The 17,089-nt window shown below is 41.2% G+C and overlaps 3 protein-coding genes across 3 annotated transcripts in view; 2 read left to right on the top strand and 1 right to left on the bottom strand.

The window, feature by feature from the left end:
• The window catches only part of LOC133570515 (uncharacterized), a 905,074-nt gene that overhangs the window by 449,910 nt on the left and 438,075 nt on the right, over window positions 1–17,089 (top strand). The gene's annotated exons all lie outside the window — the stretch shown is intronic.
• LOC133570532 (uncharacterized) overlaps window positions 1–17,089 on the bottom strand; it is a 508,763-nt gene that overhangs the window by 5,197 nt on the left and 486,477 nt on the right. The window lies entirely within an intron of this gene.
• Window positions 7,227–14,510, top strand: LOC133570720 (uncharacterized). The gene is made up of 2 exons (XM_061923414.2): window positions 7,227–7,260; window positions 12,812–14,510. The coding sequence occupies exons 1-2, from the start codon at window positions 7,227–7,229 to the stop codon at window positions 14,311–14,313; spliced, it is 1,536 nt and encodes a 511-aa protein (XP_061779398.2). The 3' UTR covers window positions 14,314–14,510.

A 17,089-nucleotide genomic window follows, 5' to 3' on the forward strand; every position in this document is an offset into this window, starting at 1 on the left:
CTTATGCTGCTATATTGACATACTGAGCTGCTTTCTCGCCTCTAAGATGGTGAAAGCTAATTCTAGATTATAAATCATGCCTCTCATTTATATGGTGAAGGTTGTGGACATAAACCGAGAACTTGGTCAACTTTGACATCCAACTTAGACCTGAAGATGGCAAGAAAGACACGAAAATATGCTCTTTTGCACCCACCCTTTTTTAACCCTTTGTGAGGTTTAATTCTTCATCTAAACGGGAAGATATGAACATCCCATCAGTCGGCATCCCAGTGAGAGCAGACATTGTATGCTTAAAATGAGCAAGATATGTAAATATGACATGTTATTAAGAATATTACTACATTACATACTGTATATATGTACAGTGTGTATTTAAAATGTTGATGAAGGTTTTAGGATGTTATTTAGAGCACTTTATAGGCAGAATAGAGCGGCTACTAATGACTCAATTGTTAGCTAACTTTTGCGAAGGTTTATTTTCTATTGAGGATGCATTAACCATCGACCTGCTCAGTGGCCTTGTGGTTAGAGTGTCTGCCTTGACACTGGAAAGTCGGGAGTTCAAATCCCGGCCGAGTCATACCAAAGACTATAAAAATGGGACCCATTGCCTCCTTGCTTGGCACTCAGCATCAAGGGTTGGGGGTTAAATCACCAAATGATTCCCGAGCGCGGCCTCCGCTGCCCTCACCTCCCAGGGGGTGAACTTGGGGATGGGTCGAATGCAGAGGATCATTTCACCACACCTAGTGTGGGACTACCGTTGGGACCTGAACTTTAACTTACAAAGGGACTGTGAATGATTCCAAAAAGTGCAGTTCCCCTTGAAATGAGAAAACAGAACAAAAACATATCATGTGAAGTGAATTATATTTATATAGCGCTTTTCTCTAGTGACTCAAAGCGCTTTACATAGTGAAACCCAATACCTAAGTTACATTTAAACCAATGTTAACTGGGAGCAGGTGAGTAAAATGTCTTGCCCAAGGACACAACAGCTACGATGGCAGAAGCTGGGATCGAACCTGGAACCCTCAAGTTGCTGGCACGGCCACCCTACCAACCGAGCTATACCGCCCCAAGTAACAAGAACAAAATACATTAATAATAAAATGCCTCATAGCAAATGTGATGAATTTATCTTATTACTGTCCTTTTTCGGGATTTCCCTTTTAAAGGGCAAAGTCCTCGCAGGGTCTTTTGTCCTAATGACTGTCTGGTTAAAGTGAGGAGACTATAATTTAGGAAAACTATTTATTTACAAATGGACTAGAATAAGTCACTCATTTTTACAAGTAGCTAAAGTTGGGATATAATTAAGATAATGAAGGATAAAGTGATTAAGAAATGTGTAATATAGATTAGAATAGGCCGTGCAACTAATCATATGTCCTGAGTTCCAGTTGAAACTGGGTGCAAGTTCATGCCCACGCACATACACTCTTATCGCCCACATTCTTGCCACGGTTTACGTGGCTTCTTGGCCCAGGTCTGAAGGACAACACCAGATATGAAGTCAGAGTCCAGGGAGAAAAAAGCAGCAGTCAATATCGCACAGAAGGAACCTTCCTGGTGTTACCTGACGGCACGACCACCAAGCTGCGACACCACTACAAAGGCTCCTCCATGCTCGTGCTCGTTCCACAGCCTGAAGTACCAGCAATGGCCGGCATCTACTGGGTACACCTCCTCCCGGGAAGGAGTCAAGGACGAGGACTGCTCCAACTGTTCTATCAGTGAAAGCCCTGGCTGACTGAGCTGCGTCCGTATGTACCGCCACCTGTTATGATCACCAGTCAGACGACTCATACCAGGAGGCCTTAGACTCCTATATATGTTGGAAGTCGGGGTGTGGCTGATCATGTTGACCTTTCATTGCAACAACTAGCATGGTATGAGATGGACACCATTGCTGTCCCACATTGTTCCCTTGCTCTCTGTCCCGCCTACCAAGCCAAAGACTTAGGTCCAATGACGAAACAGGGCGTAGCTGCCGCTGATTGGACCGACATGCAAATACCACATTTTCAACACTCCCTGTTGTCGGTTAAAAACATAGCTATGGGCTGCACTTTGGACACACCTGCTGTAGGAGCTAGCAGCTACACAACAGCTAAGCTAAAACAGCACATTTAAGCATATCAAAATAATTTAGTTGCTTAATACGTACACTAAGTCTCCAAAACAGAAGTCGGATAGAAAGTATCCAGTAACAAACCTGTCCGCATCGTTCAACTTTCTACGCCATGAGCTTGACTAATGAATTATTGTGGCCACTAGGTGTTGTGAAAGATCAAATCGAACAATTGCAAAAGCATCCGTCATAAGGTTAGTGTTTTTCTTATATTTGTGTCAATATGTATAAGCATCCTCAGCCTTCCCGGTAAGGTCTATTCAGGTGTACTGGAGAGGAGTTTACGCCGGATAGTTGAACCTCGGATTCAGGAGGAACAGTGTGGTTTTCATCCTGGTCATGGAACTGTGGACCGGGTCTATACTCTCGGCAGGGTCCTTGAGGGTGCATGGGAGGTTGCCCAACCAGTCTACATGTGCTTTGTGGACTTGGAGAAGGCATTCCCTCGGGACATCCTGTGGGGAGTGCTCAGAGAGTATGGGGTATCGGACTGTCTGATTGTGGTGGTCCGCTCCCTGTACGATCAGTGTCAGAGCTTGGTCCGCATTGCCGGCAATAAGTCGGACACGTTTCCAGTCAGGGTTGGACACGCCAAGGCACCGATTCTGTTCATAACTTTTATGGACATAATTTCTAGGCGCAGTCAAGGCGTTGAGGGGATCTGGTTTGGTGGCTGCAGGATTAGGTCTCTGCTTTTTGCAGATGATGTGGTCCTGGTGGCTTCATCTGACCAGAATCTTCAGCTCTCACTGGATCGGTTCGCAGCCGAGTGTGAAGCGACTGGGATGAGAATCAGCACCTCCAAGTCTGAGTCCAAGGTTCTCGCCCGGAAAAGGGTGGAGTGCCATCTCCGGGTTGGGGAGGAGACCCTGCCCCAAGTGGAGGAGTACAAGTTCCTCGAAGTCTACTTCACGAGTAAGGGAAGAGTGGATGGTGAGATCGACAGGCGGATCGGTGCGGCGTCTTCAGTAATGCGGACGCTGTATCAATCCGTTGTGGTGAAGAAGGAGCTGAGCCGGAAAGCAAAGCTCTCATTTTACCGGTCGATCTACGTTCCCATCCTCACCTATGGTCATGAGCTTTGGGTTATGACCGAAAGGACAAGATCACGGGTACAAGCGGCCCAAATGAGTTTCCTCCGCCGGGTGGTGGGGCTCTCCCTTAGAGATAGGGTGAGAAGCTCTGTCATCCAGGAGGAGCTCAAAGTAAAGCCGCTGCTCCTCCACATCGAGAAGAGCCAGATGAGGTGGTCAGGGCATCTGGTCAGGATGCCACCCGAACGCCTCCCTAGGGAGGTGTTATGGGCACGTCCGACCGGTAGGAGGCCATGGGGAAGACTATGACTATGTCTCCCGGCTGGCCTGGGAACGCCTGGGAACGCCTCGGGATCCCCCGGGAAGAGCTGGAGGAAGCGGCTGGGGAAAGGAAAGTCTGGGCTTCGCTGCTTAGGCTGCTGCCCCCGTGACCCGACCTCGGTTAAGCAGAAGAAAATGGATGGCTGGATGGATGGATTTGTAACACAACTTGATGTTTCTTGAAAAAAGCGTCCAGTAGTTGATGTTGTCGCTCCTTCTTCTCTTTTTTTGGACAAAGTTCCTCCTCATACTCTACTATTGTTTTTTGTTTCTTCCTAACATTACAAATATTTCTTCAACGGCAGCAGCTAGTCGCTGATTCACCAACACTCACATCATTTGTAATGTAGACATGTTCACACAATAATAACACTTTACACTTACATTGGATCTCTACTTAATGTAGACATGTTCACACAATAATAACACTTTTCACTTACATTGGATCTCTGCTTAATGTAGACATGTTCACACAATAATAACACTTTACACTTACATTGGATCTCTGCTTTGATGTGTCGATCACTTCCGCCTCTCTTTGTTAGCAGCTAACAAGCTAAGCTAAGCAGCAGGCTAGGCTAGCAGGTCAAAGTGCACTCAGACTAATGTATCCGCATACAAACAATGACTCTGTTAAACGACATACATGTGCACATGGACGTTGTAATTAAGACCAAGAAAGCATAATAACCAAAACAAGGTATTCTCCGTCAGACGCCATCTTGTTTTGTTCTTCCTCCTGTGTGACGTCATCGAGGTGTTCTCAACCGCGGAACAAATGTTGTCCAAACACGTGTTTCACTGGGACAATAGTGAGTGGTGCACACTTCCTTCGCCCAGCCACAGAACAACAGAAAGTCCCATTTAAGAGTTGCTGGTGTAACAATAAGAAGAATATATTCCACTCCTCTCTTGTACATGCGGCTTATGAGGTAATATACATTATATATGTTTATATTATTTACCTGATATGTTGTTCGAAGCTAACGTGCTAGCGTTAGCCAGCTAGCAGGCCTTTGTAGCAAATGCGAGCGTCTGAGGAGTGTATTTTATATGTTCTCTATGACAATTATATTGACTTATTTAATACCTTAACTGTTTTTTTTGCTGTATAGTACAGTCACGCTTAACATCATTAAATATTTGTTAATAGAAAGGAACGAACGTCTCGTAATTTAAGTCTGTAATAAGTCACATGGTATAATAATAATAATAAAACATTTTATTTGGTATAGCACTTTTCAGTGTACTCAAAGACGCTTTACAGGATAAACATTAAAATTATTATTATTATGACAGTGTAATATAATATATTACACATACATTGCAGTAGTCTACTTTGTGTTGGTGCTAACTTTATTAGCAATAAATACAAATTATGTTGTTTGCACGCGCTTCTATTACCTTGATAACATCCATCCATCCATTTTCCTACCGCTTGTCCCTTTTTTGGGGTTGCGGGAGGGGGTGGGGGCCTATCTCAGCTACATTCGGGCGGACATCCATCCATCCATCCATTTTCTACCGCTTATTCCCTTTGGGGTCGCGGGGGGCGCTGGAGCCTATCTCAGCTACAATCGGGCGGAAGGCGGGGTACACCCTGGACAAGTCGCCACCTCATCACAGGGCCAACACAGATAGACAGACAACATTCACACTCACATTCACACACTAGGGCCAATTTTAGTGTTGCCAATCAACCTATCCCCAGGTGCATGTCTTTGGAGTGGGAGGAAGCCGGAGTACCCGGAGGGAACCCACGCAGTCACGGGGAGAACATGCAAACTCCACACAGAAAGATCCCGAGCCCGGGATTGAACCCAAGACTACTCAGGACCTTCGTATTGTGAGGCAGACGCACTAACCCCTCTTCCACCGTGCTGCCCATTAAATATAATATAGTTCGGGCGGACATATCATGGAAATTCAATCAACTGATGCTTGTTATTACGAATACACAATTTGCACAATTGTAAGTGATTATATATATATTATATATGTAAGTAAATATTTAATGAAATACATGTTAAATATTAAAAATGGCTTTAATATACTGTACACAAATTGAACATGCATCAATATTTTGTTTGTAATCGAATCATGAGGTATCCAAATATTCTCAAAAAATATATATATATGTATATATATACACTATCTTTCCAAAAGTATTTTGCCACCTGCCTTTACTCACATAAGAACTTGAAGTGCCATCCCATGGAATTGTCCAAAATGTTTTGGTATCCTGGAGCATTAAAAGTTCCTTTCACTGGAACTAAGGGGCCAAGCCCAACTCCTGAAAAACCAACCCCACACCATAATTCCTCCTCCACCAAATTCCACACCCGGCACAATGCAGTCCGAAATGTAGCGTTCTCCTGGCAACCTCCAAACCCAGACTGGCCCATCAGGTTGCCAGATGGAAAAGCGTGATTCATCAGTCCAGGCGTCTCCACTGCTCTAGAGTCCAGTGGTGACATGCTTTACACCACTGCATCCCACGCTTTGCATTGGACTTAGTGATGTATGGCTTAGATGCAGCTGATCGGCCATGGAAAGCCATTCCATGAAGCTCTCTGCGTTCTGTACGTGGGCTAATTAGAAGGTCACATGAAGTTTGGAGCTCTGTAGCAACTGACTGTGCAGAGAGTCTTTGCACTATGCTGACCTCTCTATCAGTTTACGTGGCCTACCACTTGGTGGCTGAGTTGCCGTTGTTCCCAAACTCTTCACTTTTCTTATAATAAAGCCGACAGTTGACTTTGGAATATTTAGGAGCGAGGAAATTTCACGACTGGATTTGTTGCACAGGTGGCATCCTATGACAGTTCCACGCTGGAAATCACTGAGAGCGGCCCATTCTTTCACAAAATGTTTGTAAAAACAGTCTCCATGCCTAAGTGCTTGGTTTTATAAGTGATTAGGACACCTGATTGTCATCATTTGGATGAATGGCCAAATACTTTTGGCAATATAGTGTATATATATATTCTCACGCCAGCACATTTCTTAAGGTGTGAGTGAGGTTCAACCAACATACTATCGCACGGCCACACTCGCTGGCACTTGTTACACGTGCTTCGCTGCACTTCTGTTTGTTTTTTGTTGGGTTTAAGAATGTTGCTTTCGCAGAAGGAAGAATGAGGAGAGGATCCATCCATTTTCTACCGCTTATTCCCTTTGGGGTCGCGGGGGGCGCTGGAGCCTATCTCAGCTACAATCGGGCGGAAGGCGGGGTACACCCTGGACAAGTCGCCACCTCATCGCAGGGCCAACACAGATAGACAGACAACATTCACACTCACATCCACACACTAGGGCCAATTTAGTGTTGCCAATCAACTTATCCCCAGGTGCATGTCTTTGGAAGTGGGAGGAAGCCGGAATACCCGGAGGGAACCCACGCAGTCACGGGGAGGACATGCAAACTCCCCACAGAAAGATACCGAGCCCGGGATTGAACCCAAGACTACTCAGGACCTTCGTATTGTGAGGCAGACGCACTAACCCCTCTGCCACCGTGAAGCCGTGAGGAGAGGATATTGCGCGTAAAAGTAAAGCCAACTGATCACAGCTCTGCAGTCCTGGTCACAGTTGACGTGAGGTCGGACTATTTTGGAGGTGCACGTGACACGTCAAGGTTGGCTGGTAGGTTGGTAGTGGGAGGAGCGAGTTGGCGTCACTCGATGCTGCAGCACAATGAAACTTGTATCTGTGCAGACTGATTTAATGCAGTCATGACGGTATTAAAATCCCAGCAGGAGGTTTTCTGTAAGTTGTTACTTTTTATCAATAATTTATGTAAATACAGAAAACAAGATCAATTACACAATTCATAATAATCAATAACTGATGATTATTCCATGTGTAGAAGAACATCACCACAAAGTGGTGTCTGTCCACTTGGAAAATATTATATTTGATGGACTAAAACAAATTTGACACATCTGAGCTGAAGTTTGTTTGTGTTGTCTTGCGGACGTCCAACAGATGAACGCTCGTCAAGAAGAACGTCCCCTTCAGCAGCAGGAGGATGCACAGCCCCCCCACATTAAAGAAGAAGAGGAGGATCTCTGGGTTACTCAAGAGGAAGAGTTTCTTCCAGGGCAGGAGGAGACTGATCTCAGCAAGTTTCCACTGACTGTTGTCTCTGTGAAGACTGAAGAGCATGAAGACAAAGCACCTGAGTCCTCACAGCTTCATCACAGTCCAAGTAAGCACATATCATTTTATTCTCAGGGCATTCAATCCATCACAACTGGACTGTTCACTTTGTCTTAGAAGACTCATCCAAGTAGGCTTCATCACGTCATGCTCATACACTTCAAGTCTTAAATCTAATCATTGGAATTTAGAGGGGTACTGCACCTTTTGGGGGAATTTTTCTATCGTTCACAATCATTATAAAAGACATGATGGTGGATATGTATATAAAAAAAACAAACATTCTAATTAGGACTGGGCGATATGGCCTTTTATTAATATCTCGATATGTTTAGTCCATGTCATGATACACCATATATATGTGGATATGTTTAGGCCATGTCACGATACACCATATATATGTGGATATGTTTAGTCCATGTCACGATACACCATATATATGTTGATATTTTGCCTTAGCCTTGAATGAACACTTGATGCATATAATCACAGCAGTATGATGATTATTTGTGTCTACATTAAAACATTCATCTTCATACTGCATTAATATATGCTACTTTTAAACTTTCATGCAGAGAGGGAAACCACAACTAAGTCAATTAATAAAAGTGTATTTATTAAACAGTTATTAAGCAGTGGCACAAACATTCATGTCATTTCAAAACAGAAAGTGCAAGATTGTCAGAGACATTTTAAAAGAAGCTATTAGTGCACTTTTGTGCATGATGTCACTAAGATGACATCAAAACAACACTAAATTAAAGTGCACTTTTTGTACAGAACACCACTACAATAGTTTAAAACAAATAAAGTGCACTTTTGTGCATGATGTCACATAAGATATTTCAATAAGTGTCAAATAAAAATTAGCTGCATAATAGGAAATCAAATAGTGTATGTCCTTCACTATGTGAAGGACATACACTCAATAGTCACATATTGTTGACTATTTGTTTCATATGGTGTTAAACTGGAAATGGTTGCTTGGACATTTTGTGGGTGTGGCACCGAACGGAGATGTTGACATGCAGAGTTTCAAGCACTCTTCATTCTCTAGCGGGTGACTTTTCAAATGATGCTACATTAGCAGTGCTGCTACTTTTTGTAGCAACGCTTTTGCCGCATACTTGTTCACCATCTACCCGCTTGAAGCCAAACCACCGCCAGACGATGGACCCCCTGCTGTTTGTCTTGGGAATTAATTCTTCCTTCATTTGTTACCAGATTGGCACCTTCTTTCTCTCATATTACCACTAGCACCACAGCTAACGTTACCATGCCGCTCCGTGAGAGCGTATGACGTTGCACACGTGACAGTATGTGACGTATGTAAGAAGGTGCGCTTGTTTTATGTCTCTGTGAGAAGGAGAGACAAGAAAGAGTGAGAAGAGCCTGTAGTGTAATGCCTGCAGCTAAAAGCAACTGTGTGAGAACGTATACTCCAATATCACCATATAGTCATTTTCTGTATCGCACAGAGACAAACCCACGATATATCCAGTATATTCCATACATCACCCAGCCCTAATTCTAACTCATAAATGTAAATAAAAGTCCACTTGCAATGGAGCCAATGGGAGGTCCTCTATAACCATCCAAAATACACCAACAATAATCCATTTGCATTTTGTGGCTTGAATGTCCACCAAGTGTTAGTTGAGTTGAGTTTATTTGGAACATGCAAGCATACGATATGATACATCACACATGCATGCATACAACATGATACATCACACATGCATGAATACAACATGATGCATCACACATGCATGCATACAACATGATACATCACACATGCATGCATACAACATGATACATCACACATGCATGCATACAACATGATACATCACACATGCATGCACACAACATGATACATCACACATGCATGCATACAACATGATACATCACACATGCATGCATACAACATGATACATCACAAATGCATGCATACAACATGATACATCACACATGCATGCATACAACATGATACATCACACATGCATGCATACAACATGATGCATCAGACATGCATGCATACAACATGATACATCACACATGCATGCATACAACATGATACATCACACATGCATGCATACAACATGATACATTACACATGCATGCATACAACATGATGCATCAGACATGCATGCATACCACATGATTCATCACACATGCATGCATACAACATGATACATCAGACATGCATGCATACAACATGATACATCACACATGCATGCATACAACATGGTACATCACACATGCATGCATACAACATGATACATCACACATGCATGCATACAACATCATACATCACACATGCATGCATACAACATGATACATTACACATGCATGCATACAACATGATACATCAGACATGCATGCATACAACATGATACATCACACATGCATGCATACAACATCATACATCACACATGCATGCATACAACATCATACATCACACATGCATGCATACAACATGATGCATCACACATGCATGCATACAACATGATACATCAGACATGCATGCATACAACATGATACATCACACATGCATGCATACAACATGGTACATCACACATGCATGCATACAACATGATACATCACACATGCATGCATACAACATGATACATCACACATGCATGCATACAACATGATACATCACACATGCATGCATACAACATGATACATCAGACATGCATGCATACAACATGATACATCACACATGCATGCATACAACATCATACATCAGACATGCATGCATACAACATGATACATCACACATTTATGCATACAACATGATACATCAGACATGCATGCATACAACATGATACATCACACATGCATGCATACAACATGGTACATCACACATGCATGCATACAACATGATACATCACACATGCATGCATACAACATGATACATCACACATGCATGCATACAACATGGTACATCACACATGCATGCATACAACATGATACATCACACATGCATGCATACAACATGATACATTACACATGCATGCATACAACATGATGCATCACACATGCATGCAAACAACATGATACATCACACATGCATGCATACAACATGATACATCACACATGCATGCATACAACATGATACATTACACATGCATGCATACAACATGATACATCACACATGCATGCATACAACATGATACATCACACATGCATGCATACAACATGATACATCACACATGCATGCATACAACATGATACATCAGACATGCATGCATACAATACAATACATTTCTGGGTGTTGTTGATAAATGGTTTTCAGCCTTGCATAGGAGAGTTTTAACTTGCACTTACAGATGTAGCGACCAACTGTAGTTACTGACAGTGGGTTTCTGAAGTGTTCCTGAGCCCATGTGGTGATATCCTTTACACACTGATGTCGCTTGTTGATGCAGTACAGCCTTTGGGATCGAAGGTCACGGGCTTAGCTGCTTACGTGCAGTGATTTCTCCAGATTCTCTGAGCCCTTTGATGATATTACGGACCGTAGATGGTGAAATCCCTAAATTCCTTGCAATAGCTGGTTGAGAAAGGTTTTTCTTAAACTGTTCAACAATTTGCGCACGCATTTGTTGACAAAGTGGTGACACTCGCCCCATCCTTGTTTGTGAATGACTGAGCATTTCATGGAATCTACTTTTATACCCAATCATGGCACCCACCTGTTCCCAATTAGCCTGCACACCTGTGGGATGTTCCAAATAAGTGTTTGATGAGCATTCCTCAACTTTATCAGTATTTATTGCCACCTTTCCCAACTTCTTTGTCACGTGTTGCTGGCATCAAATTCTAAAGTTAATGATTATTTGCAAGAACATTTCTTTTTATGAGTTTGAACATCAAATATGTTGTCTTTGTAGCATATTCAACTGAATATGGGTTGAAAAAGATTTGCAAATCATTGTATTCCGTTTATATTTACATCTAACACAATTTCCCAACTCATATGGAAACCGGGTTTGTACATATGTTGACCAGATGTTGAGATATTTGCTGGGAGTCCATATTGGTTCTCCACCAGCGTCCCACTTTTGTTGATAAATAAATCTAATCAGCTATTGAATAGTTTTTCCATGATTTTGGAGAATGGTGGAAGTAATGAAACTGGTGTGTAGTTAGTAAACTGGTGTATGTCTCCATTCTTAGAAATTGGTACGACTTTTGCAATTTTCATTTTGTCAGGGAATTTGCGGGTTAGAAATGATACGTTGCTGATATATGTCAGAGGTTCTGAAATGTCTTCTATAACCTTTTTTATGGTTACCATATCTATTCCATGACAGTCGGTTGAGGTCTTGGATTTACAATGTTTTACAATTTTGATTATTTCTTCTTTTGTCACGTTCTTAAGAAACATGGAATTGGGATTTCTGTCTATGAGCTCATTCAAGTCCTCAACTGATCCATCATCTGCATTTGGAAATCTTTGTTCCACATTGTTTCCGATATTAACAAAGTAATCATTAAAACGTTCAACTATTTGGCTCATATTGTCATTTTTTGTATTTCCATGTAGAAAGTACTGGGGGTAATCTTTCTTAGCAGCATTTTTAATGATGCTATTTAGGATGCCCCATGTTGCTCTCATGTTGTTTCTGTTCTTCTTTAATAATTGTCTGCAGTATTCCTTCTTACATGTTCCTAGTATACCAATTAGCTTCTTTTTATATTTATTATACTTATTTTCTGCCTCTATAGATGTCTGTGTTATTAATATTCCATATAATGTCTTTTTTTTGTGACAAGCATTTTTCAGTCCTTTTGTCATCCATGGTTGGTTGTTTTTCTTTTGCTTCTTACTAACTTCTTTCCATGGACAACATAAACATTGATATTATACATGTGGGCCAATATATATATATATATATATATATATATATATATATATATATATATATATATATATATATATATTTGATGTGGCAAGCTACTTTTGCAGTGTATAGCTTAGCTACATTTAATTGAGAGTATAGCTTAGCTCCATTTAATTGAGAGTAACTTGTAGCTTAGCTTACTACATTGTCCAGGTAGCTTGCCCATCACTGTCTATTTGGCCTAGCTCACATGTCAATAGTTTGAATACTGCAAACTTCAATACAGTAACACCTCATTTGTTCTGCAGACGTCCAGCGGGTGTCAGCGGGGAGTCATGAAGAGGAGTGGCACACCAGTGTGGGACAGAAGGAGCTACAGGCCCCCTCCCACATTAAAGAGGAGCAGCTTCATGATGAAGATGAAGCTCAGTCCTTACAGCTTCATCACAGTCAAAGTGAGGAGAACAGAGGGGCGGAGCTTGTAAGTCAACACATCACAGAAGCTGATGGAGAGCATTGTGAAGATATCAAGTCAGAACCAGACAGCATCTTTGCTCCACTGTCAGACATGGACCACATGATGTCACACTCTTCTGATCACAGTGACCACATCCAAAAACCTTTGGAGAGTAAAAATGACTCTAAAGGTGATACGAGACATCACACTAACAACAAACACTTTGACTGCTCTGAATGTGGGAAATCATTTAGAAAGAAGAGTCATTTTACAGTACACATGAGAACACACACTGGAGAGAAACCTTTTACTTGCTCCGTTTGTAAGAAGAGTTTCTTCAGAAAGGGTGACATGACCACACACATGAGAATACACACAGGAGAGAAACCTTTTACTTGCTCTGTTTGTAAGAAAAAATTCTTCCAAAAGGGTAACATGACCACACACATGAGAACACACACTGGAGAGAAACCTTTTGCTTGCTCAGCTTGCACTAAAAGATTCAACACTAAGAATGACATGATATTACACATGAGAACACACACAAGTGAGAAACCTTTTACTTGCTCTGTTTGTAAGAAGAGTTTCTCCAGGAAGCAACAAATGACCACACACATGAGAACACACACTGGAGAGAAACCTTTTACTTGCTCATCTTGTGCTAAAATGTTCAACACTATGACGGAAATTATATTACACATGAGAACACACACAGGTGAGAAACCTTTTACTTGCTCTGTTTGTAAGAAGAGTTTCTCCAGCAAGCAAAACATGACCACACACATGAGAACACACACTGGAGAGAAACCTTTTGCTTGCTCAGCTTGTGCTAAAAGATTCAACACTAAGAATGACATGACATTACACATGAGAACACACACAGGTGAGAAACCTTTTACATGCTCTGTTTGTAAGAAGAGTTTCTCCAGAAAGGAACGCATGACCACACACATGAGAACACACACTGGAGAGAAACCTTTTGCTTGCTCAGCTTGTGCTGTAAGATTAAACACTAAGAATGACATGACATTACACATGATAACACACACAGGTGAGAAACCTTTTACTTGCTCTGTTTGTAAGAAGAGTTTCTCCACAAAGCTTAACATGACCAGACACATGAGAACACACACTGGAGAGAAACCTTTTGCTTGCTCAGTTTGTGCTAAAAGATTCAACACTAAGAAGGAAATTATATTGCACATGAGAACACACACAGGTGAGAAACCTTTTACTTGCTCTGTTTGTAAGAAGAGTTTCTCCAGCAAGCAAATCATGACCAGACACATGAGAACACACACTGGAGAGAAACCTTTTGCTTGTTCAGCTTGTGCTGAAAGATTCAAACACTAAGAATGACATGACATTACACATGAGAACACACACAGGTGAGAAACCTTTTACTTGCTCTGTTTGTAAGAAGAGTTTCTCCATAAAGCGTAACATGACCACACACATGAGAACACACACTGGAGGGAAACCTTTTGCTTGCTCAGTTTGTGCTAAAAGATTCAACACTAAGAAGGAAATTATATTGCACATTAGAACACACAGGTGAGAAACCTTTTACTTGTTCTTTTTGTAAGAAGAGTTTCTCCAGCAAGCAAATCATCACCACCCACATGAGAACACACACTGGAGAGAAACCTTTTGCTTGTTCAGCTTGTGTTAAAAGATTTAACACTAAGAAGGAAATGATATTGCACATGAGAACACACACAGGTGAGAAACCTTTTACTTGCCCTTTTTGTGAGAAGAGTTTCTCCATAAAGGAACGCATGACCACACACATGAGAACACACACTGGTGAGAAACCGTTTAGTTGCACTGCATGTGTTAAAAGGTTCTGGTCTAAGTATCAGGTCAGTAAACACAAGTGTGTAACAGTCATGGAAGCTGCAGGGATGTAAAAACACTTAAACAGTGATTGTGCTAAATGTAGTTTAAAAACACAGCATGTTTAATATGAATGTATATTTGATGTTGTATGTAGTGCTTCTCATCTTCTAGTCTTATATGTTGTCCTGTACTTACTTTTTAAGTTGTGTGCATGTCTTGAATATTATATATGTAGCTACTATTTTATTCTATTTTCTCATTGTTAAACGGAGGACATCTTATTATTTTAATTAGGGATTTTTTCCATGCATATTTTCTATTTTATTTAATTGATGTTATTATCCAACTAAAAGTATGACTGAATAAAATGGTTAACAAAATGTGGACTCTGGTAGATTAGCAGCATTGTTACATCGTGGATGTTAACTACTGCAAAACATCAACAAAGAAGAAAAATGCTGAAGTTAGCAACACATCACTGAACTTTAGAGCCATCGTGAGTGGAGTTGCTTGTTTTTATTGCTGCATTTGTACTTATTTCACCTCACATCTTCACTTTTAATCCTAAAGTCTTCTTCACATATATTGTTGTAGGCTTCTAACATTTATGTTTCTGATGTGTGTGTGTAGTCTGTCCAATTGTTCACTTGCACAGATACATCTTCATCATCATTAGTTTATTATTGTTCTTCGGTCAATGGTCAACAAAATAAACAAACAGTTGTACATTCATAGATTGAAAAAGAAAATGTTGCAGAGAGAAAGTGTTTAGGCTGAAGTTGAACACTTACTGCGCCTAACCCTATAAACAATGTCAAGTACAAGATGAACTTCCGAAAATGATGAAATGTCCTTTGTACAACATATTATAAATACACATTATACACAACATGAACACAGTTCAATGATATACACAGTAAAGGCATGTGAAATATCCTTGTACACCTTTGCACCAATTATATACTATATACAAACACTTCCATTATTATTTATATCTCACACTTAGTTTTCAATTAACATTGATCATAGTATTAACTACAGTGTTGATTCAAGAGTGATATATTTTTTCAAGACATTGGTCTTAAAGTGTTTTTTAAATGTGTGAATGGAAGTGGAACATTTGAAGGAATGATCCAAGCTGTTCCTAACCCTGCAGTGTAACAGCATCACAGCTTGTTAGAGACCAGGGAAAACTGGAGCTCAGCCTTTTAGCGGCCCGGACAATAAGATAAGAAGTGGCAGGAGTTGGTCAGTGGGCAAGCAGTCAGAGCGTGGACTGTGGATGTCGGCCAGAGCGGAGTTACGTAACCTTTCCACGCCCGCTTCCCCCTTGTGGAGCCGAGCAGACACACTCCAGCGCCCACTGATGATTTACTGCCGAGGATGACACAGCGGTTCCACGTTCCGTGCTCTCATCCCTCTGACGACTGGGACCAGCTGGATCAGTTGCAGTGTGTGCTATACAGCAGTGGTCCCCAACCACCGGGCCATGGCCCGGTACCGGTCCGCAGACCGATTGGTACCGGGCCGCACAAGAAATAAAAAAAATACATATATATATATATATATATATATATATATATATATATATATATATATATTTTTTTTTTTTTTTTTTTTTTTTTTTTTTTAATTATTAAATCAACATAAAAAACACAATATATACATTATATGGGCTTTGTACCGAGGATGTCGTTGTGGCTTGTGCAGCCCTTTGAGACACTTGTGATTTAGGGCTATATAAATAAAGATTGATTGATTGATTGATTGATATATCAATATAGATCAATACAGTCTGCAGGGATACAGTCCGTAAGCACACATGATTGTATTTCTTTATGAAGAAAAAAAATAAATCATTTCATGTATTTGTTTTGAAAAGGTCAGGGGTAATAATAATAATAATAATAATAATAATAACTGGGATTTATATAGCGCTTTTCTAAGTACCCAAAGTCGCTTTACATGTAGAGGGGTAAGCGGGCAGATTTGGTGGGGGAGGTTTTACAAGAGGGCAGCACGGTAGAAGAGGGGTTAGTGCATGTGCCTCACAATACAAAGGTCCTGAGTAGCCCTGAGTTCAATCCCGGGCTTGGAATCTTTCTGTGTGGAGTTTGCATGTTCTCCCCATGACTGCGTGGGTTCAACTACGGCTTCCTCCCACCTCCAAAGACATGCACCTGGGGATAGGCCCCTCCCACCTCCAAAGACATGCACCTGGGGATAGGTTGATTGGCAACACTAAATGGTCCCTAGTGTGTGATGTTGTCTGTCTATCTGTGTTGGCCCT

The sequence above is a fragment of the Nerophis lumbriciformis genome, linkage group LG28 (assembly GCF_033978685.3).
Source record: "Nerophis lumbriciformis linkage group LG28, RoL_Nlum_v2.1, whole genome shotgun sequence".
NCBI lineage: Eukaryota > Metazoa > Chordata > Actinopteri > Syngnathiformes > Syngnathidae > Nerophis > Nerophis lumbriciformis.

What these genes read in the sequence shown, in the direction of transcription:
- LOC133570720 (XM_061923414.2), top strand. Translation starts at nt 7,227, where the DNA reads ATGACGGTATTAAAATCCCAGCAGGAGGTTTTCT. An exon ending in ATCCCAGCAGGAGGTTTTCT is followed by an intron (nt 7,261 to 12,811) that starts GTAAGTTGTTAC and finishes TTTGTTCTGCAG; the next exon opens with ACGTCCAGCGGGTGTCAGCG.